This window comes from Crocuta crocuta, unplaced genomic scaffold, assembly GCF_008692635.1.
Source record: "Crocuta crocuta isolate KB4526 unplaced genomic scaffold, BGI_CrCroc_1.0 scaffold97, whole genome shotgun sequence".
NCBI lineage: Eukaryota > Metazoa > Chordata > Mammalia > Carnivora > Hyaenidae > Crocuta > Crocuta crocuta.
In genome coordinates, this window is record NW_027531999.1 from 5,103,015 (window position 1) to 5,125,455 (window position 22,441).

Below are 22,441 nucleotides of genomic sequence, written 5' to 3' on the forward strand. Positions count from 1 at the left end.
GGAGGGCTGGTATGGGCAATTAATAGGTGTAAGCCACTGACCTGTATATTTAGGGCCTTCACTAGGTTGGGCTTCTGAGAAAGCTCCTTGTTTTAGAAAGATTCTCTCAGTCTCTGAGACTTCTTTAAGATGAGTTGGTATTTAGGCCTCAGATCTAAAAATGTGATGGACTGAGAGGATTGTTTTGTCTGGAATTGTGATAAGGTGGTAGTCCTTGTCCTGCCCTGATGGAAACGACATTTTTGTTGATGTTAACTTAAGACCTATCATTTCAAGGTTTCCCATTATAACATCTTGGGAAGATGACTTTTGGGCTTTTTAAAAAAGTTTATTGCTAATGGCGGTTGTTAATGTTTAAATCAGTGATACATTTTGCCTAACCTCTGTGGGCAAGATAATTCAAAAAGTGAATTGGAGCTAGAAAAGAATATGAAATTTAGCTAAATTTTATCACTGATGGTGATAACCATTTCAGTTGACCAGGTCATAGATTTAATATGGGCCATGTTTTACTTAAATCTTAGATTTTATTTTTAACCTGAAGGCATTTACTTATGTAGCTGCTTTTGAGGTATCTAAGTATAAGGTATTTCTTCATTTTCCTACTCCTACTAATGTTTCATAAAGGAGTATTATTCATACTCTTCAAACGTTTGGACATCAGTGACTTTATTATCATTAGAATGGTAACTTTTTGAGTCCTGTTATAGTTTTCTAGTTATATATCATTTTCATTTCCTCTTATGTTGGAAATATTAAACTTTTTGAATCTATTTATAGTCTAGTGCCTCAGTATTTTACCCTAAGATCAAAGTACCTATTCATATAACATTAGGGTGGTTGGTTTTATTTGTCCAGTGGTTCTATATTTGTTATCTCTGTTATAGAACCCCTTGGCACTGTTGCTTTTCGAAATGCTCACTTATAGGATGGTTTTTAATAACAACCAACAATTGCAATGTTAGATCTCATCCTTACAATAACCACTGAATCCGTGTTACATTTCTTTTTTCTTGTTAGGTGATCTTTTAATCATCCAAATGTACATTAGTTGAGATACTCTTTTCTAATGTGTCCTTCACAAATAGGACTTTATTTCAAGATAAAGTTCCACATCTGAGAGACATTCTATGATTTGACAGACATTGTAAGGACAGCTAGGCATAAGCTGACTCATTTTGAGGGGGATGATTTGGGGGAAAAATTTTTTATACTCTCAGTTTTTTGAATTTGAATTTTCAGTATATAAATTTTAAACAACTTAGTTGAATTCTTATTTTGGGAAAAGAAATGAAAACATTGTACTTACAGCATTTATATCCTAGAACCTAATGGTGTTACTTGACCTGGAAAGGAATATGCGTGTGTTTTTTTTGTTTGTTTGTTTTTTAAATATTTTTAATGTTTTATTTATTTCTGAGAGAGCGAGAGAGAAAGAGAGACAGTGTGAGCAGGGGAGGGTCAGAGAGAGAGGGAGACGCAGAATCTGAAACAGGCTTCAGGCTCTGAGCTGTCAGCACAGAGCCCGACGCGGGGCTCGAACCCACGAACTGTGAGATCATGACCTGAGCCGAAGTTGGACACCTAACCGACTGAGCCACCCAGACGCCCCAATATGCGTGTTGTTTTAATTGAGTTTAATTAAGTTCATATCCTTTTCAGTGGCTCTGCTTGCTGCGTGTAGGGGTTGTTCTTGATATTGAGTTTGTACCATTAGTTTTTTTCCCTCTTTCTCATAGAACAGCTTGCTTTAGGAAATAACAGCTTTCTACTTTTTCAGCTTAGTTTAGGATCACAGAGGTTTAAAAAGTATGTATTTGTAAAACACTGTAACATTAGCACTAAGATTATTAATAAAGGTTGCTGATAAAGTAAATTTAAAATCTTGAATTTTGAATGTCAGTAATAAATAGAACTGAATGAAGTCTTACAGAATTTCCATACTATCTGCTTTTAAAAAAAAAATCTTGTTGACAAACAAAACTGGGTCACGGGGCACATGGAGGGGCTCTTTGTCCATCCTCTCATTCATCAAGCAGTAGGCCCTCACGCATGGGTGGAATACAGCCTTCTCTGCTGCTCCTTCCCAGCCCACCCTGCACTCGGTGCAGGACCGATGGAACCCCTTTTGAACCACTTCTTCAATTTATATCTCTTGTGTATTATAGCATAGACCATACCAACATTATGATGATAATGTATCATATAGGACAAGGAGGTCCGCCTCCCCTATCAAACTGTGAGCACACTGAGTTCTGTGGGGGCTTTCTTGCTTATCTTTGGCTACCAGCCATCCAGCTCCAGCCTAGCACGTAGTCCACACTCAGATCAAGTTGTGGGATCGGTGTTTAAATGCTGCACTTGCCCTCACATCGTGGAGTTTGTAGATTAATGGGGGAGAATGATAAGAGCAATTAATTCCACTAGAGTGAAGTTAAGTACTAGTGGGAATGTGCATGAAAGGCTTTGAGGACAGAGGAGGAAACTGTACTGAGGCTTGAAGGTTTTATCATGTAGGTGATGGAGCAGCTGTGAAACATTTGAAGCACAAGAGGACCTCATAGAAATAAAATCTGGATTTTATCAGAGCACTTAATAATAAGGCCTCTGTGCATTCACAGCACCCTGGTGAGGGGGCGCCTGGCTGACTCAGTTGGTAGAGCATGCAATGCTTGATCTTGGGGTCTTGAGTTCAAGCCCCACATTGGACGTGGAGCCTACTTTAAAAACAAAGAAACCCTTTGAGTCAACAGACTCAAACTATATGTCACAGTTCCACTTGTTAAATGCAAAAACTAGTAATTTTCTTTAAAGTTTAGGAATTAACAAAAATGATAAGTTAATATCGCTCATTTTTTCTTGGCAGTTGAAGAAAATATATTTTCAGTTATCCTTTAGGAATGTTTCAGGTTTAGCTCATTAGAACAGTGGGACTCTGTTGGAATTATATGGTTTCTTATGCCACCATGACAGGTGCTGTCCTTTGCTTTGACTAATTCTCTATAGATGTAACACTTTCATCCCTTTGCATTAAGTCTTGTCTCCCTAAGGCACTGAGGATGTATTTCTCTGGTTACTTTTGCAATGCCAAATTTTATTATTTGATTTTTTGGCCTGTAAGTAAAAGAAAATTGTAGCAGATGGTATCTGCATATCCTTTTAATGCTATTATTCCATCTTTATGATAGGAAAAATTATTGAATTTTCAAAGAGTAAGTAAAGATTATGTTAAAACAATTTTGAGCTGCAGCTTAGTTTTTTACATTGTGGAATTGAATTTAGGAAGCCAGCAGGTGGCAGTATGACGTATAACATGAAAGGGTTTTACAGGAGTATAGAAGGCTCCTTTCCATTTGAAAAGATGTTATTTGCATTTTAGGGAATTCACATTACCTTATAGTCCATAAGAACATTTTTTCGTATTGTCCCTTTGTTGAATATGTTACAATTATTATTCTGTGGGATAATCTTTTTATAATACATTTTTTAAAAGTTGAGGTTTTGCTGATGCCAAGGGAATTTTCAAGAATTTGGCGAAAGAGGCTTCATAATTCTCTCACTGCGGGCTTCTGTGGTAGGAGCAGCTGTTGTATAAAGTCAGGATATAAAGACAGGGTAGGGGTTTCTGGTATGTCCCTACCCTTCCAGAGGTGGGGAAGTAGGAATAATAATTAAGTTACCTATTATTGATAGCATTTCAGCCTTGCAAGAATGTGGCTGGTTTTCATGGTAATATTAAAATATCTTGCTTAGTGAATTAAATATTACTAAAAATAATAAAAATATTGATTGACAAGTTATATATTTAGAAGGAAGAATAATAAGATATTTCATTGATTCCCATTAATATTCAACTATGGCATTAACCTGTCATTAAGTATGTTTCTGTATTCCTCTCCTAGGGTTCTCTAAATGCCATGTGGTATGCAGAGGTTGGTTGCTTTTGAGTTTTTAAAACCTGTGATAATACATAAAGTACTTGTGTAATTTTAGTTGAAATAAGAACTGGGTGTCACTGTTTTTCTTAGCCGCTGCAAATTCTTCCTGCCTGCCAGCCTGAAATAAAATAACTGCATTGTGCTTTAGCTTGATTGTTTTAATTTCTGCTTAAAATGCACATAGTCTGATAAACATTTGTGGCTTTTTTTTTTTTTTTTTTTTTGCCTTCCTTTGTCCTTGGTCTCTGGCTGTATTTGTGCATTATCTTTGATAAGCTACATGGTGGTATTTGCAAAGGAGTATTTGAAGTAATACACAGTGTCTCAACTCTCCTGCATAGGTTAAAGAACTCCGAGAGAAGGCTGAGTTTTATAGGAAACGAGTTCAAGGAACACATTTTTCTCGGGACCATCTGAATCAGCTTCTGTCTGATAACAACTGCTGTTGGGATGTCTCCTCAACCACAAGCTCAGAAGGAACCGTTAGTAGTAACATTAGAGCTCTCGATCTTGCCGGGTGAGATGTGTTCTTTGTGGATGGTGAGAAAGTATGTTGTAGCTTAGGTAGGGCATGGAATTCTATAAGAAAATGACATGACCACTCAAACTTTGTCTTCCGATTAAATGGAGATATGCCAGCCATTTATTACATTTCATTATCATAGTCTGTTCTCTGTGAGAAGTAAAGCTGTGTGTAAATAATACATAATGTAAATCTGGAAGGCTGGATTTTGTAATGTTTTTTAACAAGAGTAGAATAGGGATGATTATGCAATAGATGGAAAAGAACTTTAAAAAGTAATCAGAAGGAAAGGTACCAACAATAATAAAAACTTAGACAATATAAGTAGTAGTACATCCTGTAATCATTCATTAATGGATTTCTGTGGTTAATATGACATTTAATCCCTGATTCTATGGGAGAATTCTCTGCTCTTTTGGGTTTTAAAGTGAACATTATTTAACTATCTATAAAAGAGATAGCACGTTGATTTTTGGCAAATAAAATAGTTTTTAGTTGTTAAAGTAATATAATCATATATGCTAAATTGAACTATAAGTTCCAATTATGTGACATCTTTAAAAATTCATCACGAAATCCATTCTTTAAGATTGTCTTAGAAACGCTTACTAATCTAAAGTGTAAAATTGGAATCAGTTTGCTTGATCTACAAGTACACTTGAATTTGTGCATAAACCATAATTGAGTAACAGAACAAGTTAGACCATCTGCAGTCCTTGGGACGCCCATGGGTGTTGTCAGTAGCGGGACAGGCATGTGCGTGTGAAGGTGGGAGTAAGAAACATAGATTTTATTTTGGAGTATTGTACTTTATTTTTAAAATTTATTTTTTAAATGTTTTTATTTTCATTTTTGAGAGAGAGTGGACACAAGTGGGGGAGGGGCGGGGGGGCAGAGGATCTGAAGTGGGCTCTGCACAGACAGCAGCAAGCCCGATGCAGGGCTCAAACAAATGACCTGTGAGATCATGACTGGAGCCGAGTCGGATGCGCAACTGACTGAGCCACCCAGGTGCCTGTGGAGTATTTCAATAGAAAATCCAAATAGTAGCTTTAGTTTATTATACTGTCAAATGAACTCTTAATTAGGTTTCTTTCTTCAGTATCTGTGCAAGGTAGTACCTGTGGGTACAGTTGTGAACGCTGGAAAGGAATGACAGACTCATTAAAATGAGTGTAAACTAGAAACCTCATATTCAAGTTTCAAACTTTTTTTATGCAGAGATCCTACAAGCCATAAGGCTTTGCAGAAATGTCCTCCTACAACACTGGAAGAGAAAAGGCCTGTCTTGGAAGAGCAGCCGCAGAGAAACACCACAGAGAAATTGGGCGTGTCAGATGCTCCCACCCTGCCTGTTAGAAGGCGCCTGGCGTGGGATGCCGAGAACACCGATGAAGGGGTGCAGAAACAGCCCGGAGAGGAGGAGGAGGAGGAGGAGGAAACAGGAAGGGACCAGCAGGTTCATGCGGGAGAGCTGGAGAAGGTGGAAGTACAGGAAAAATCTAAGGCAGACAAGATAAAAGAAGGGTGAGAGTTTTAAATTAATCAGTATATGGAAGCATTATGCACACAGTTAATATTTTTTGTTTTGTCACCAAGTAGTGTGGTTTACCCTCTTGGTTTTATGATTAATCAAGAGCAGATGTTACTTTAATGGTCACAAAGCAGACATTTCGATTTATAATTTGATTCGCTCAGGTATTTGAGTCACCAGTAATTGGTAGTTGAACACTTGAACCCTGAGCTACTTGGGGAGGAAGCAGTTAGGGTTATTTTCATTTATGTCCCGCTAATTGTGATTTGGCCAATTCGTAAATGTGTCTGAGGGAATGGCTTTCTTTATGATTTAAGAAAATAGCTAATATTCTTTAATGTGAGGTGTTTCACCAAAAAAGAAAGATAATGTTTTGTAATATTAACATAAGTGATACCTGCAAATAGCTAATTCCTGTTGATTTATGTGTTAATTGCTTTGGGGAGTGGTTCTCTACTACTGATAATCGTGCTTTTTGTCCATCATCCAAGTCCCTTATCATTTGGTCCTGAGTTTTGCACCTAATGGGAAACTTAGGGGCCGATTTAATAGAAGAGTTCTCTGCTCTATTGCTGCTGACTTGCAGTGACCTTCCCTCTTTTCCAATATTCAGTCCCTCTTAACTGCATGTGTTTTCAGAAACAAAATGGCCTTATCTTATAAATTTTATGTTTTATTATTGCATAATAATGATAATATATTTTTAATCCTCTTTCCTGGGGGAAATGCTTCATAGATTGTTTGTCTTTGTAGGTCAGATTCTTTTTCTCTATCTTCCGGAAAAGGAGGCAGGCTTCCTACTCCAAAGCTGAGAGAACTAGGTGGAATCCAAAGGACTCATCATGATCTGACCACTCCAGCTGTTGGTAATGGGCAAACACTGTAGTTCTTATCTTACCTGCTTTTTCTGCATGAGAATTTAGTTTGAAACTTGTCGTCTTCTGCATTTTTCCAGGTGGTGCTGTTCTAGTATCTCCATCTAAAGTGAGGCCTCCAGTCCCAGAACAGAGGAAAAGAGCGTCCTCTCAGGATGGCTTACAGATTGCAAAGGATGATTTTAGGAAGGTAAATATTTGTATCTTGGGGGCAAAAAACCATCTTTTTAGGAAGCAATTATGTTAGTCACATGTAACAAATGAATGATAGGTTCAGATTTTAGAAAATTCTGTGCATCATATGTGGAGATGATGCTATTAATCTGCTTTTAGTAAGACAAAGGCCTTGAATTGTTTTTTCTGGTAGTGGCATTCTACTTCTGCTGATGTGTTGTTAAATCTTGTCTATTGTGACTCAGCAGGAAGAGAGAGAAGAGAAACAGTACTTTTTATTGAGCATCTACTAGGTGGCAGTTGTATTTCAACTATGTTCCAGGCACTACTTTAGCACTGGAGATATAGCAGTGAAAGAAGCAGGCGCAAATTCTGACCCTTACTGAACTTCTCTTTTAGTGGAGAAGAGAGACAATAAATAGGATTAACTAAGTAAAATATACAGTATTTTAGACAATGGTAAGTACTAAGGAGAAAAGTAAAGCAGGGGAGGTAAATACGAAATAGCCAGGGAAGTTCTTGCTTAGAGGGTGACATTTGAGCAGAATCTGAAGTTGCTGAGAGATTGACCCATATGCATATGTAGGCAGGCATTCTAGGCAAAAAGAACAGCAAGTGCAAAGTCCCTGAGGTGATCAGGTACCTGATTTCTTCCATGTTACTCTGGCTGCTGTGTTGGGAATAGGTGGTAGGAATGCAAGAGCAGGCACGTGAACCTACATAGGAATCAATTACCATATCCAGGCAAGAGTTGATGGTCATTTGGTTCATATGGGTAGCAGTGGAGGTCATGGGATGAAGTCTGATTCTGGATATGCATTGAATGTATAGCTGACAAGATTTGCTGCTGGTTAAGATGTGGCATGGGAGAAAGACAAAAATCAAGGATGATTCAAGATTTTTGGCCTGTGCAGTAAGAATGAAGTTGCCGTTTACCTGAGACGGGGCAGACAATGTAAAGAACAGGTTTGTCAGGGAAGATGAAGAGTTCTGTTTTGGACACGTTACATTTGAGAAGCTTATTACACGTTCCAGTGGACGTGTTGAGTAGGGAGTTGACCTTCCAAGTTTGGGCTATGGAGGATGGGTTGGGCTGCACGTTCAGATTTGAGTGTCTGTTGTACGGGTGGCATGGGTATGTGAGGTCTTGAGACTGGGGGAGGTCATCAGGGGAGGTGGTGTAGATAGGGAAGAGTATGTGTAGATGGGTGTCAACCCGTTTTTTGATACTAGGAAGTTGAGGGATGACCAGCAAAGAGACTGATAAGGAATAGCCAGTGAGGTGGTAGGAAATAGGAGACTGTGATATCTTGAAGGTGTCAAGGAGGAGGGAGTGTCATTGCTACTGATGGATCAGTAGGATATGAGAACTGATGATTGGATATAGCAACATGGATGTTCTTGGTGACCTTGACAAAGGGCAGTTTTGATGGTGCGGAAGGATAATTGCCTAAATGGGAGTGAGTTCAAGAGAAATGAGAGGAGAAGAATTGGAGACAATCATCACGGACAATTCTTTTAAGAGTCTTTCCATGAAGGGGAGCAGAGTAACAAACGGCAGTTGGGAGTGAGGTCAAGATGGAGGAGATAACAGCACATTTATGTGTTGACAGAAACAGTTTTAAAGGGAGAAAGATGATGCAGCCCCAGCCAGCAACTTCGCACCCGTGTGCTGAGCACCACTCAAGATGTTCCATGGGATCTGGGGGAGAAGAGGAAGGGTCAATTGTAGTCGCTCTGGCAGTTCCTTCCTTGTTACAGAGGAAGCAGAATATGTGAGCGCTGCTAATAAAATAGGGAGATGTGGTGGGAGCTTTGGGAAAGTCTCTTCGGATTTTTTCTTGGTGGCACATGAAGAAAGATCCTCACTGAGAACGGGGCTGGGGAGGTTTGAGTAAAGAAAAGAAGGCATGAAATCGTCTTTTCAGAGAGTGGAGAGGGAGTGGGCCAGGGAAATGTGAGATAACTCTGGGCGACATAAAGGGCCCCTTTTAGGCTAGTGGTCACAGTTTGATGTAAGAGCAGTCATGATGGGTTGTGTGTTTTCCTCTAGCCATGTTTGGCAGTAGAGATGCAGGATAAGTTAGAGAGTTGAATTTAACTGGGGTTCATGTTTTGTCAAGTGTATAAGACAAAATGAGAAAGGGTCAGGAAGTTAAGGTACATGCCGGGAGGTGATTATAATGATTGGCCATGGAAGTTGAGTTTGGTTAGAGCAGAAAAAACAGGACTTGGGAAGGTAAGGCACAGTGCAGAGGTGACAGGATCAGTGGAAGTTCTTGGCAGTCTGAAGGACTTGTTGAAATTGGAGTACCTATAGGGAGTAGTTTTAAAGTCAGGAGGTGGTGGTCAGAAATTGGAATTGTGGAGAGGTTGTAGCTAGTAATGACAAGATTTAATATAATCATGGGTGTAAGTGGCTGAAGTAGGATAACATTTAGAGAAGAGGTTGAATTTCCCTAGGGGATTTTGCTGATGGCTCTTCATGAATTTCAAAGGTGTGGCACAGGGTAAAGTTTTTTGGTGTTGGGGAGAGGTAGAAGATGGGATCAGAGCCCAGCTGCCCCCAAAGCACAGTACTGAAGTCAGCGCATAGCAGGTACCCATTAACTAGGTGTTGACTATTGTTAGAGTGACAGAATCGAAACCAATGTGTATACATTGGTTTATGACAACAAGAATACAGTCAGAGGACTGATCAGAATTAGATATTAGGAATCTCTTGCCCCCATGGACTGTTCTACACCCCCAGCATCCTCTTTCATCCCAGTATCCAGGTTGCTACCTGGAAGGTGTAAACTTCGAGGCAGCTTTGCCCACAGAGTTGACTACCCTTAGCTAAAATGAGTAACATTAATCCATATTCGCAGCTGTATTTATATATATTATTTTCACTTATTATGGAATTAATTTATTGAATAGTTAAATTAAGGAAATAAAATGATTTTGCTCTTTAATGCCAATCTCCACCTCATCATGCACACAATACAGTTTCTGATAAATCCTTCCCATTATTCAGTTGCCCTCAATTAATGTCATCATACATCTTTTTTTATTATAGGAATCAAAATATGTTTATAATATTCAGAAATTTTTTTAATATTAACTTTTAGTGACATTTAATTGTGGGAGTTTCATGGGGCAGCAGCAATTTGGGCAACTTAAAGACATGGGGATGATCATAATAGCTAGCATTTACTGAGCGTTTAAGTATGTCCTAGGCCTTATGCTAAGTACTTTACATATATTCACTTGTTAAGTCTTCATGATGAGGTTGGTGTTGTTATTCTCATTTAGATGAAACTGAGGTAACACAGCTACCAAATGGTGGAGCAGAATTTGGTCCCAGGCAGGCTGTCCCCAGAGCCTGCATTTTTAACTCGTAAACAACACTGTCTCAAAAAATTCGGAGTAGAATTCTCATGGTATTGGTTTAATTGTCGAGGACCATTTTCACATCTTATAAATGATATTAAAAAGCTAAGTATGTGTTAGCTCACTCCATTCATTCATTCAGCAGATGTTTCTTATCTGTTTACCCACATGCAATAAAGATTGTGAACAAAAACAGACCTGGGTCTAGTGGCTCAGTTGGTTAAGCAACCAACTCTTGATTTCGGCTCAGGTCATGATCTCTCGGTCATGAGATTGAACCCCACATCAGGCTCTGTGTTGACAGCATGGAGCCTGCTTTGGATTCTCTCTCTCCTTCTCTCTCTGCCACTCTCCCCACCCCTCCTCCTCCAAATAAATAAACATTAAAAAAATAGACATGGTTCATGATCTTATAGAAACTACAGTCTGGTGAAAGAGATAAACAGTAATCAAAGAATCATTACCCCCCCCAAAAGTAAAATTAGAACTAATAAGAGTTCAAAGCAGTATATAGTGCTATTTTGAAAGGCATTGACCTAGTCCTAGAAATCAGGAAGCTTCTTGGAAGTCAAGGATGCTTCTCAGAAGAAGTCATAATTGGGTTGAGATACTGAGGAAGAGGAAGAGTTGACCAGGTAAAAAGGGTGGGGAGGAGAAGCATAGCATATGCCAATATCCTGTGGTGAGAAAGAACATAGGGTTCTAAGAAACAAAGGTAAGTATGGTGTGTGGCACGGAGTAGGTAAAGATGAATCTAGAAAAGGTAGCAATATTGAGAATTTTTATTATTATCTCGAGAGCAATGGGAAGTCATTGAAATATTTTAAAGACCTTTCTGGCTGCCATGGAAAGCAAGGGTAGACTGTGGTTACCCTTAGAAGGTCATGGTGGTAGTCTAGGTAGGACAGGTTGATAGCTTGGACTGAGGAGGGTGGGTATCGACAGAAGTGGATGAAACTGAAGAACTGTGATTAAGGAGAGCAAAGTCAAGGCTTGGTGCTGGGTTGGATGATGGGGGATGAGAGACCCTGAATGACTTCTGGGTTTCTGCCTTGCCCTTCAGGATTGATGGGGGATGCCATGCACTGAGTCAGAGAACTCTGGACAGAAACCGTCTTTGAAAGAGAATATCAGGAATTTCATTTTCACTCACTCAATTTGATAGTTACTGTGCTATTACTATGTGTCACACACCATTCTGGGATCTGGAGATTCTTTGATAATCAAGACAAAATCCCTGCCCTTGCAGAGCTTACATTTTCATTCTGACAGATAGATGATTTTTTAAAAAGAGAATTTTAGGTAGTATCAAGTGCTGTGAATTAAATAAAACCACAAATGACCTCCAAGTCCATGGGTTGCTTTACATTAGGCCATCAGGACAGGCATCCCCAAGGAGGTGACAATTTAGCTGAGACCTGACTAATGAGGGATATGCCCAGGCAGAGATGAGTGGAGGTTGTTTTCCAGTCTGAAGGAACAGTAAGTACAAGTGTGCAACAGTGAAGGTTTTAAAGAGTGAGAAGACCAGTGTGACTGGGGCCTAGAGAGGGAGGAGAAGAGGGTAGGAAATGAGATTCAGAAGGGAGGTTGGGTGAGGAGTGGGGGCCTGATTCTAAGGGCATGGGGAAGCCCTGGGAAGGTATAAAGCCACACAGCAAATACCTGATTTACATGATAAAATCACTCTGGCTATTCAGTGCAGAATGGGTTGTATGGGGTAGAGGGAGAGGGAGGCCAATGAGAAGGCTTTAGCCTCAAGAACAGATCTCAAAGCCCATTAAATGAAACCTTATAAATATTGTAGAGATTTCATTCAGGCCTTTAAGCAATAGTGAAACTAACTTGACAGAGATCTCAAATTCTGTGTATATATGTAGAAAAAGAAAAAATAAATCAGAGGAACAGTTTTCCCAACTGATACTTACAGTTAAAAAGGGAAATGACAGGAAAAGTTGCGGTTTTATTTTAGATCTTGATTTGAAAAAAATATATTTATTGTATAAGACCCCTGGCCTTCTCCACTTTGAAGCAGTAAGCTAATTGCAGAAAAAGATACCAAAGGTCAGAAAGCAATGTTTTGAATACTGTATTGATAAACTCAGAGTTAATAAGTAAAGGCCACATTCACAAGGAATAATTAGGAAAGCTTAGAACTGTGTTTGATTTTACTGGTTTGCATTCTCCTAATAAGGATAATTATACAAGGATTTTTAACATAATGATACATTATCATTGTGGAAAAGAGAAGATACTGACCAGCTAAAAAGAAAATCAGTGGTGTTCCATCTCCTGTTCAGGGGCAGCCATATTGAATTTTTGAGTTCTTTAGATATATAGTGTATTTGTTTATCATGCTGTAGGTAAGATTTCATAATCTATTTTACTCTCACTTGGCAATGAACTGTTAACTTATTTACATATCAGTAAATATTAAAATCTAGTTTTTTATGCCTATAAACTTTTTAAATTAATTTTTTAAAATTTACATCCAGGTTAGTTAGCATGTAGTGCAACAATGATTTCAAGAGTAGATTCCCTAATGCCTCTTACCTATTTCACCCATCCCCCTTCCCACAACCCCTCTAGTAACCCTCTGTTTCTCTATATTTAGGAGTCTTTTATGTTTTTGTCCCCTTCCCTGTTTTCATATTATTTTAGCTTCCCTTATGTTCATCTGTTTTGTATCTTAAAGTCCTCATAGGAGTGAAATCATATGATATTTGTCTTTCTCTGACTAATTTCGCTTAGCATAATAACCTCCAGTTCCATCCACGTAGCTGCAAATGGCAAGATTTCATTCTTTTTGAATGCCTAGTAATACTCCATTGTATATGTATACCACATCTTCTTTATCCGTTCATCCATTGTTGAACATTTGGGCTCTTTCCATACTTTGGCTGTTGTTGATAGTGCTGCTGTAAACATTGGTGTGCATGTGTCCCTTTGAAACAGCACACCTGTATCCCTTGGATAAATACCTAGTACTGCAATTACTTGGTCATAGGGTATTTCTATTTTTAACATTTTGAGGAACTGTTTTCCAGAGTGGCTGCACCAGTTTGCATTCCCACCAACTGTGCAAAAGGGTTCCTCTTTCTCTGCATCCTTGTCAACATCTGTTGTTGCCTGACTTGTTAATGTTAGCCATTCTGACAGGTGTGAGGTGGTATCTCATTGTGGTTTTGATTTGTATTTCCCTGATAAAATCTAATTTTTAATAGCAAACTGATAGGCAACATATAGTTATGCAGACTGTTGATTATTGAAAGCTGTTTTGTTAAACTAGAGGCCTATGGTTATTTCTTAATTTTTCTGTTTTGAAAAAAAGCTGTAAAGAAATCCATCCTTCAGCTACATTTTTGTTCATCTTATCTCTTTTTGTGTAAATACTCTCCAAGTATACTGAGTGACCAAAGAACACAAAATTTTAAGGCTTTTTCTATGTTTTGCCCACTCCCTGGGAAGATTATGCTCCTAGCGCTCTAGGAGAGTGTCATTGTTTCCATAGCCTTGTCAGCACCAGGTATTATAGTGAGTTTTTGACAAAAAAAAATTAATTTTTGTAATGTGGTAAGTGAAAAATTAGTGCATTACTAGTGGGTAGGGTATTTTTGCTATTTATAAGTTATGTCTAGATGAATTGCTTATATATATCCTTTTTATGCTTTTTAATTACCTTTTTCTTACTACTTTTAAAGAATTATGTAGCAATGATAATTCATTGTCAATGTATAGGTTGTATATTTTCCTCAAATTTGTGATTAAAATTTTTTTAATGTTTATATATTTTTATATAGCTAAATATGTTTACCAATATTGTTAGGCATATAAAAGTCTTCCTCACATGGAGGTTACATAGTTTTTTTTCTATAATTTCTCCTGCTTTTGTGGTTATATTTTTTGTGTGTTTAAAGATTTGGTTTACTTCTATATATACAGACACATATATGTATCTTTTTCTTTTTTCTTTTTTTTTTTTTTCTTTTTGTCACTTAGAAAGAAAGTCGCGCTATAGCCCTCCTGACTTCTCCAGCTGCTGGCATAAAAACAGTTGATCCCTTGCCTTTGAGGGAAGATTCTGAAATCAATATCCTCAAACCTGCTGGGGTAGCTCTTCCAGTTTCAAAACTTCCAGAATATCCAGCAAACGCAACTGGGCAGTCTCCTTCCCCACCCCGTGCTCCATCCTGCTGGCATCCCTCGCGTCGAATTCAGGGCTCCCTCAGAGATCCAGAATTTCAGCATAATGGTAATTATTTGGGATTTAATATTTTGTCTTTTAAAATGAAAATATTATCCTCATAGGTACAAAGGCGTAAGTATGTACTGTATGTTAATAACTTATGTTATCTAGGATTTTTTAGTTAATGTAACACATTTCTTTAAATGGGAAAAGTCCCATCTCATCTTTGGAACATTAAGCTGTGCGGCAATCCCAGGACTTTTGTAAAACTGTGAGGTTTCTTTCAAGTTCTTTCCTTTCTACAAATAGGCAACCTACTAGATGTCAGTGGCACCTTTTCTCCAGGCATGACGACTAGGCATGTGTTCGGACATTGCCAAACATCGCCTAGATGTACAGTTCAATCATTCAAACTGTTATTTTCCGATAGTTTTATTAGGCATCGCTGTGCTCTTTTCTAGCTTCCACTTTGACTGTTGATAAGCCTTAATGCTCTTTTTATTTTATTTTACTAAAAAGTTTTAAAAATGGTTATTTATCTTTGAGAGAGAGATGAGAGACAGGGAGAGAGGAGTGTGGGAGAGGGGCAGAGAGAGGGAGACACAGAATCTGAAGCAGGCTCCAGGCTCTGAGCTGTCAGCACAGAGCCCGACACGGGGCTCAAACCCGCAAACCGTGAGATCACAACCTGAGCTGAATTCAGATGCCCAACCAACCGAGCCGCCCAGGCGCCCCAGTGCACTTTTTATTTTTGATCATGTGGTTTTTCCCCCCTTAAAATTTAATTAAATTTTACTCTTAATGCTCTGAAATTTTACAGCAGGTGTCTTTGTTTTGCTAGTACTCAGTCAACTTTTTCAGTTGGGGACCTTGGTTCCTGACTTTCTTGAGTTACTTCATCAGTAGTTTCTTCCCCTCCATATGCTTATTCCTCTTTTTCTGACATTCCTCTCTTATTCCAATGTTGGACATGTTGAACATGATCTTATTTTCTTATCTTACCTTTCCTATTTTCCATCTGTATCTTTTCATTTTAATTTGAGAGGGTTACTATTTATTTTCCATTCCTATTTCTGTGTCTTAAAAAGTTTTTGCGGGGCGCCTGGGTGGCTTAGTTGGTTAAGCTTCCGACTTTCGCTTAGGTCATGATCTCACGGTTCGTGGGTTCGAGCCCCGCGTCGGGCTCTGTGCTGACTGCCAGCTCAGAGCCTGGAGCCTGTTTCAGAGTCTGTGACTCCCTCTCTCTCTGACCCTCCCCTACTCATGCTGTCTCTCTCCTAGAAATAAAACATTAAAAAAAAAAATTAAAAAAAAAAAGTTTTTGCTATATTTTTTTAATTTCTAAGAATTTTTTTAACTGTATATTCATTTATACAGCATTTTGTTCTTATTTTATAGATATCATGTTTTATCTCTTTGAAAAGATAAATGAGGGGCGCCTGGGTGGCTTAGTCATTTAAGCGTCCGACTTTCTCTTAGGTCATGATCTCGCGGTTCATGGGTTCAAGCCCCGCGTCAGGCTCTGTGCTGACTGCCAGCTCAGAGCCTGGAGCCTATTTCAGAGTCTGTATCTCCCTCTCTCTGTGACCCTCTCCTGCTCACGCTGTCACTCTCTCTCTCTCCTAGAAATAAATTTTAAAAATTATTTAAAAAAAACAATAAATGATATGTATAATTCCTCTGTTTTGAATATGGTATGCCTGCCCATATGGTGTTCTTCAGTCAGAGCAGCTCTGATAAATCTCTAGAGAGGAAACCTCCACTCCTCTCCGGGGAGAAAGGGCAGTTACTCAGCTGTGGAAAGATTTGGCAGTCTAATTGTTTTGTAAAAGACTTCAACCAGTTTCCTGGTTCGGGCTTACCTTCACTCCAACTTTCAGGGGTGCTTAGTACTCCTAAACCTGAGCCAGGTTAAGAGAACAAATTGGTTGCCTCTAGGATGCCTTCCTTTGGTGACTTAGGATTCAGCTTAGATTTGATGGTAATACACTCACACTCACTGCTTTCCTAAACTCTCTCTCTCTCTTTTTTTTTTTTAGAAGGAGAGAGGGAGAGAGAGAATCTTAAACAGTTTTCACGCCTAGTGCAGAGCTTGACTTGGGGCTCTGTCTAACAATTGTGAGACCATGACCTGAGCCAAAATCAAGAGTCAGATACTTAACCCACTGAGCCATGCAAGTGCCGCCTATACTCACTGCTTTTCTGTTTGCTTTCCCATTTCCAAAATTTTGTTATTTTCTTGTCTGTATTTTCTTTGACCTGTGGGTTTCACGTCATTCTTGTAAATGTGTATAGTCCATTTCCCATCTTTAAACAGAAGCCTTACAGTTAGATCAATATTATTATTGAAAAGAATTCTAGGCATTTTCCATTGCTTGTTTACATATTTGCTAAGCACATTATAGATTAGTGAATGGCCCATTGATAATAATTTCTATTAAAGATATAAAATCAATAAAAATGTTGATCATCTTTCACTAAGATTTTCTTTATAAATAAAATACACTATTATGTGGCTTTGAAGGATAATTTTTCTGACTTTTTTTTTAAAGTGGGAAAAACAAAGATGAACAACTTCCAGCTGCCTCAGCATGAAGTCTTTAATGATGAAGGTATTTCAGTAGTGAAATAACATAAGACAAAGTATGAGGTTTTATTGTATGGTAGTTTATAGTAGTATCATGATTTTAAAATTGGGTTAACACTTTAAAGTTTACAAAGTACTTATACAGATATTATTTTATTAGATTCATGAAACCCTGTGAAGGGGGGGTAAAGTTATCTCCATTTACAAATGAATAAACTGGGCCCTAAAATCTTGAAAAAAATTTTTTAGGACAAACAATATATCAGTGAGTGTGCCTCACATCACACCTGAGGTCAGTACTCTTTCTTTTATTCCATCCTGGCTAGCTGTGGGCTCAGGAATTCAGTCTAGCATTATATGTATCTTTTTTTTAAATGCTCGATTTTCAATTATCAATTTTCAGTTCTCACAAAAAAATACAATTAGGGCAAATGAACTTTTTTTCTTTTGTTGTATACACTCTGACAAATTCATTTGCTTCTAATAGTGGCAGAAGGAATTTTGAATTCCTGATGTGAAAAATCAAAAGTATTATTTTAATTCATTCTAAGATGTATGAAATTACTGAATTTACAAATTTTGGATTTGAAAATAAATTTGAATTAAATTTTATAGAAGTTCCCACAAGAACTTATTGAAGATTTTCATGTTGTAGATTTTTCTCTCCTCTTAACAAACTTGGGACTTTTTTCAGAATTCAATGAGCCAGAAATCAAGTTATTATGTTTTGACATGTAAATATCTGGATACTTTGAATCCAGTTCTGTTTTCTTCTCAGTGGAAGAATAGCATTTACAAATAACCTTGCAATATATTTACTTGTAATTATATTACTCAGAATGAGGAATTTCTGTAATAAGGAAGGGGTAGCATATTAAAGTAAGACATTACGTGAGATTATTTAGGAAATGTGACGTTAAGTATGGTGTTAAGGTATGGCATTTTGTTTTTAAAAAGCTTAAAAAAGCTTTTTGCTCAGAAGAGCTGTGCTTTTTAAAGTAGGGCAGGCCAGTATGATGATGAATTGTTTCCAGGTAATACTGGAATCACAGGCCACGTGTTTAGGTCATGTCATTGTGAGATTTCAGGAAGGAAATAGTGCTCATTTAACATTTAAATGTTTGAATTCTCAATATGGTATACTTGGGAAATTATGGGGAACTATCCTGAAGGTGTTAATATCTTATATTTTAATAGTTTTTTCTGACAGTCGATATTGACATCACAAAGCTTGATGCTTTTAATTTTCTGTTCATGTTATAAAACATAGCGTTTATATGAGAGGTATTTTCTGATTATGCTTTTTTCACTGCAGACGAAGACAGATTATCTGAGATTTCTGCTCGCTCCGCAGCTTCTAGTCTCCGGGCTTTTCAGACTCTGGCACGAGCTCAGAAAAGGAAGGAGAATTTCTGGGGCAACACATAATTAACCATATATATGCTAGCTGAGTTGCCTAACAATCTAGGAAACTGTTAGCATAATTTATCACTTTACTCTGTTAAGACTTTTAAAGTATTTGGATTTTGCCCCCAACATTTCCTACTTAAAGAATTGTTGGAGTTTCAATAGCCAGTTCAGTTTGCTTGGAGAATTTTAACACTGGTTCATACAAATTCAACTTAAAGAATTCTTTTGACACCTATCCCAAGGTACAAAGACATAGATTTCTTCACATGTTCTACATTTTGAATCAAGGGTAGTTGGTAAAATTGTGAATTTTACCTATCCAGAGGATATTCTAAAAAATAAACAAAATGAAGTAAAAATTAAGATCTAAGTGTGAAGTATATGTTCCTTGATTATTGACTATGTGTATCTTTATAATTTGTAGATGTCCGAAGATGAATTTGTTCTTCCTGTAACTTTTGCTGTAGTATTTCTTTTTATTTTAGTACCTTCTGTATGTGGTTGCAGTGTTAAGACAATTGTACTTTAAATTGCAAATATGAGCTGTATATATTTTTCTTATTTATGTAACAAAGTTTGCTGAGAGAATATGTATATTTTTGATCTTTGTGTGGATTCTATTTGTATAAGGACTTTGGCTTACATTTGAATAATGTCTCAATTTTGAAAAATTATTTGTATAATGGAAAGTTAAAACTTTGTAGACATTTTGAAATAAAAATTAATCAAGTATTTTAATTCTTTTTGTTTAAAGTGTTTCAAGTGTTTGGCTTCTCCAGAAAGTTATTACATGTAATAAATAATTGCCTTTTAGAAACATTTTACTCATAACAAGTTAACTAAATGTTTTACTTCTTTTGCAGCTGTCCAAATGCAACAAAACTGTGTCCACACTAATTTTCTATGAATATAGGAAAAATACAGGATTTGCAAGGCAGACTCATTTTCAAAAATTTAACACATACCCTTTGACTATTCTTCATATATAGGACATGTTTTGTTTTCCTACTCTTAATCTTGCAAATCATGATAAATCTAATTTTCTAAAAAATATGAGTTTCATAAATATGACATGTGATGTATACAAGACTACATACATAGAAGTTACTGAAGGTAAAATATATGAAATGTTCATGCGTGTTGGTTAGGAAACAAGTGAACAGTCTGTTTTAAAGTATTAACTTGGTCAAAAGTGCTTTTGCAAATCCTTGATTCACAATAAGTTTATGAAGGATCTTACATTATGGGGCTATAAATAATTGGTTATACACATATTTGCCTACATCTCACTGGCTTTAAAATAGTTTGATAAAAAAGTTTTTTAAGGCACTAAAGATAGAAATAAAAGTTAGAAATTAATGTGTAAATTGATTTTAGAACACAGTCATTTGGCTTCTATACACATGTACTGAGGCATATTAGCTGTAAAATAAATTTGGAATGTACTGTGTCTCTGGAAGCCTAGAGGTATTGTCATCTTCTTCCTCAAAAGTGGCTTAGTTTGATTGGTTAGGATAGAGTTTTCAATGAATGACAGCTACAGTAAAGAAAGGGATGGTAGCTAGCTTGCAGGGAATGTGTATGTATGTAACACGGTGTATCTTCCCTAAGCTACAGATTGTAAAATATGGGTACACCTGTTGGAATAAGTCACAGCACATGAAGTTGCTCTATCAGATATTAGATGGATTAAGGTATGGTTCTCATGAGGCTGAGTTCATTACCCCAGTCTGGGTGACAATTTAGCATTGTAGTATTCTGCTGACTGCCTCTTAAAAGCCCTACACAGTGGCTGTGGGGAGAGAATAGTGTTGAGAGATTAGTCCTGTTGCATCACTTGTACTGACCAGCTTAATGGACAGGCATTTGAGTTGATGGGTAAATAGTTTTAGTTACATGAGAAATATTCCATGAGATTTGCTGGTATTGAGGAGCTGGCATTGTTAATTCAAGTTTTAAATCAATTTATTTTTGTAACATTTATTTTTGAGAGACCGAGAGAGACAGAGCATGAACAGGGAAGGGCAGAGAGAGAGAGAGGGAGACATAGAATCTGAAACAGGCTGCAGGCTGTGAGCTGTCAGCACAGAGCCCGACGCAGGGGTCGAACCCACAGACCGCGAGATCATGACCTGAGCCGAAGTCGGATGCTTAACCGACTGAGCCACCCAGGTGCCCCTTAAATCAATTTTATTATGGCATACTTCTATGTACAATAAGCAGCAATTATTAAACATATACAGCTCAATGCGTTTGGAAAGAATACATACATCTGTGAAACCACCCGAGATACATTATTATGATTCCATCGTCCTAAAAATTTCATTTCGCTCTGCAGTTCAATCCTTCCCTCCCCCCTCTGATCCCAAGGTGGATTGCTAATCTGCTCTGTCAGGATAGTTTGCAAGAATTGTGTATACATGGAGCCATCTTTTATATCGCTTTCATTCGTGTTTTTGAAAGTCCTCTATGTTTTGACATTTATGTTCCCTTTTAATCCATTTCACCCACTAGTGGACTTTTGGGTTGTTTGCAGTTTGAACATTATGAATAAAGTTGCTATTAATATTTACAAGTTTTTGTGTGGATATATGCTCTCATTTCTCTGGAAAATGGGTAATTCAGTTCTTGTTCATCCTTAATATAACTTCTACTTTGAGTACACATGCAAATCAATATATTAAACTGGTGGTGTCTTTTTGTTAAAACTGGCATTCACAAGCTAGACTGGGGAGCAAACATCAGAATCACAACGGAAGGTTTTTCCAAAATGCACACACCTGTGTCTCTGTTCCTTCTCCCATCTTCACCCAGATGCTGAGATTCTCATGTGTCCTTGGTTGAGAACTCAGATAAAAATGCACAAATACGCATATATGGTAGGCTTTGCATGTTCATTTCTGGTATCACCTCTGGATCTCTGAAAAGAGTCTGAACTCTGTATTAAGAACTTTTAAAAGCTGATTTTGAGGGTTAAGGATAAAGAACATGAGAAATATACTTAGTACATGGTAGGAAGTATTATCATGATATTTAAGCATAAATATCTTCATTTTACAGTTGGGAAAGTGCTGTTAGATAAAATGACTGGGCCAAGACCTCATAGCTGGTTAATTAAATCTGGGCACTCTTACTTGAAATCTACCTGTACTGCCTACTTTAGAGAATTTATGCTAAAATTTTGAGTCCTACTGTGATCACCTCTCTCTCTGGTTGATTCATTTAGGAATTACTTTTTTACCTTTTCCATCTTAGAAGATCAATGAAGTATCTACCTTTCTGGTCAGGAAAAAGGTATGTGGGCATTGAACTATTGTACAAATAGATTCAACCAGAATGAAAGTGAGTCAATATGTAAAACAAGTTTGCCCTTTATAGAGCGGAGGTATGGTTAGTAACCCAGGATGTTCAAGGATGGATTACTTACCTTTGCTGTAGGTGTAGACACCCAAAAAATATTTACCCTGACTTCTGGAGCTTGCAAAAGGAATAAATTATCTAAAATGGAAAGTAATCCTAGAATCATGAACACTTGGTTTTGGAATATGTTTTTTCTACTTTTACATGAGTTGGTGATAGTCATGTTAGTGTGCTCAGGGCTTGGTCTTTGTCAAACTACCATCATTACTCACTTTCCCAAGATGAGTCAGCTGTGCATAGGCTGCTCCCGGCAAAAGAACAGTCTCTATCATTGGACTGATTAGGGTTGTGCTCCACCAGGCCTGATCATGTGAGAAGCCAGCCTATTCCTCTAGCTTAATTCATGGATTAAAGGCAGGCTGGGGGCAGAGAAAGACAGGTACCAGATGTTTTCACTCATATGTGGAACAGGAGAAACT

The 22,441-nt window shown here is 37.6% G+C and overlaps 2 protein-coding genes across 3 annotated transcripts in view; one reads left to right on the forward strand and one right to left on the reverse strand.

Moving 5' to 3' along the window:
• RAP1B (RAP1B, member of RAS oncogene family) overlaps positions 1 to 16,215 on the reverse strand; it is a 279,529-nt gene extending 263,314 nt beyond the window's left edge. Inside the window, exon 1 of the mRNA XM_077775277.1 lies at positions 16,203 to 16,215. The gene's annotated coding sequence lies outside the window, so the exon portion shown is untranslated. The remainder of the gene's footprint in view (positions 1 to 16,202) is intronic.
• MDM1 (Mdm1 nuclear protein) overlaps positions 1 to 19,268 on the forward strand; it is a 33,481-nt gene extending 14,213 nt beyond the window's left edge. Inside the window, exons 8-15 of one of the 2 annotated variants that reach the window (XM_077775275.1) lie at positions 3,903 to 3,932; positions 4,280 to 4,455; positions 5,683 to 5,988; positions 6,749 to 6,861; positions 6,951 to 7,060; positions 14,419 to 14,671; positions 17,158 to 17,217; positions 18,508 to 19,268. In XM_077775275.1, the coding sequence (XP_077631401.1) occupies positions 3,903 to 3,932; positions 4,280 to 4,455; positions 5,683 to 5,988; positions 6,749 to 6,861; positions 6,951 to 7,060; positions 14,419 to 14,671; positions 17,158 to 17,217; positions 18,508 to 18,620 (1,161 nt within the window). In that variant the 3' untranslated portion in view covers positions 18,621 to 19,268. The remainder of the gene's footprint in view (positions 1 to 3,902; positions 3,933 to 4,279; positions 4,456 to 5,682; positions 5,989 to 6,748; positions 6,862 to 6,950; positions 7,061 to 14,418; positions 14,672 to 17,157; positions 17,218 to 18,507) is intronic. The other variant, XM_077775276.1, reaches the window with a different exon arrangement.
• The last annotated feature ends 3,173 nt before the right edge of the window (positions 19,269 to 22,441 follow it).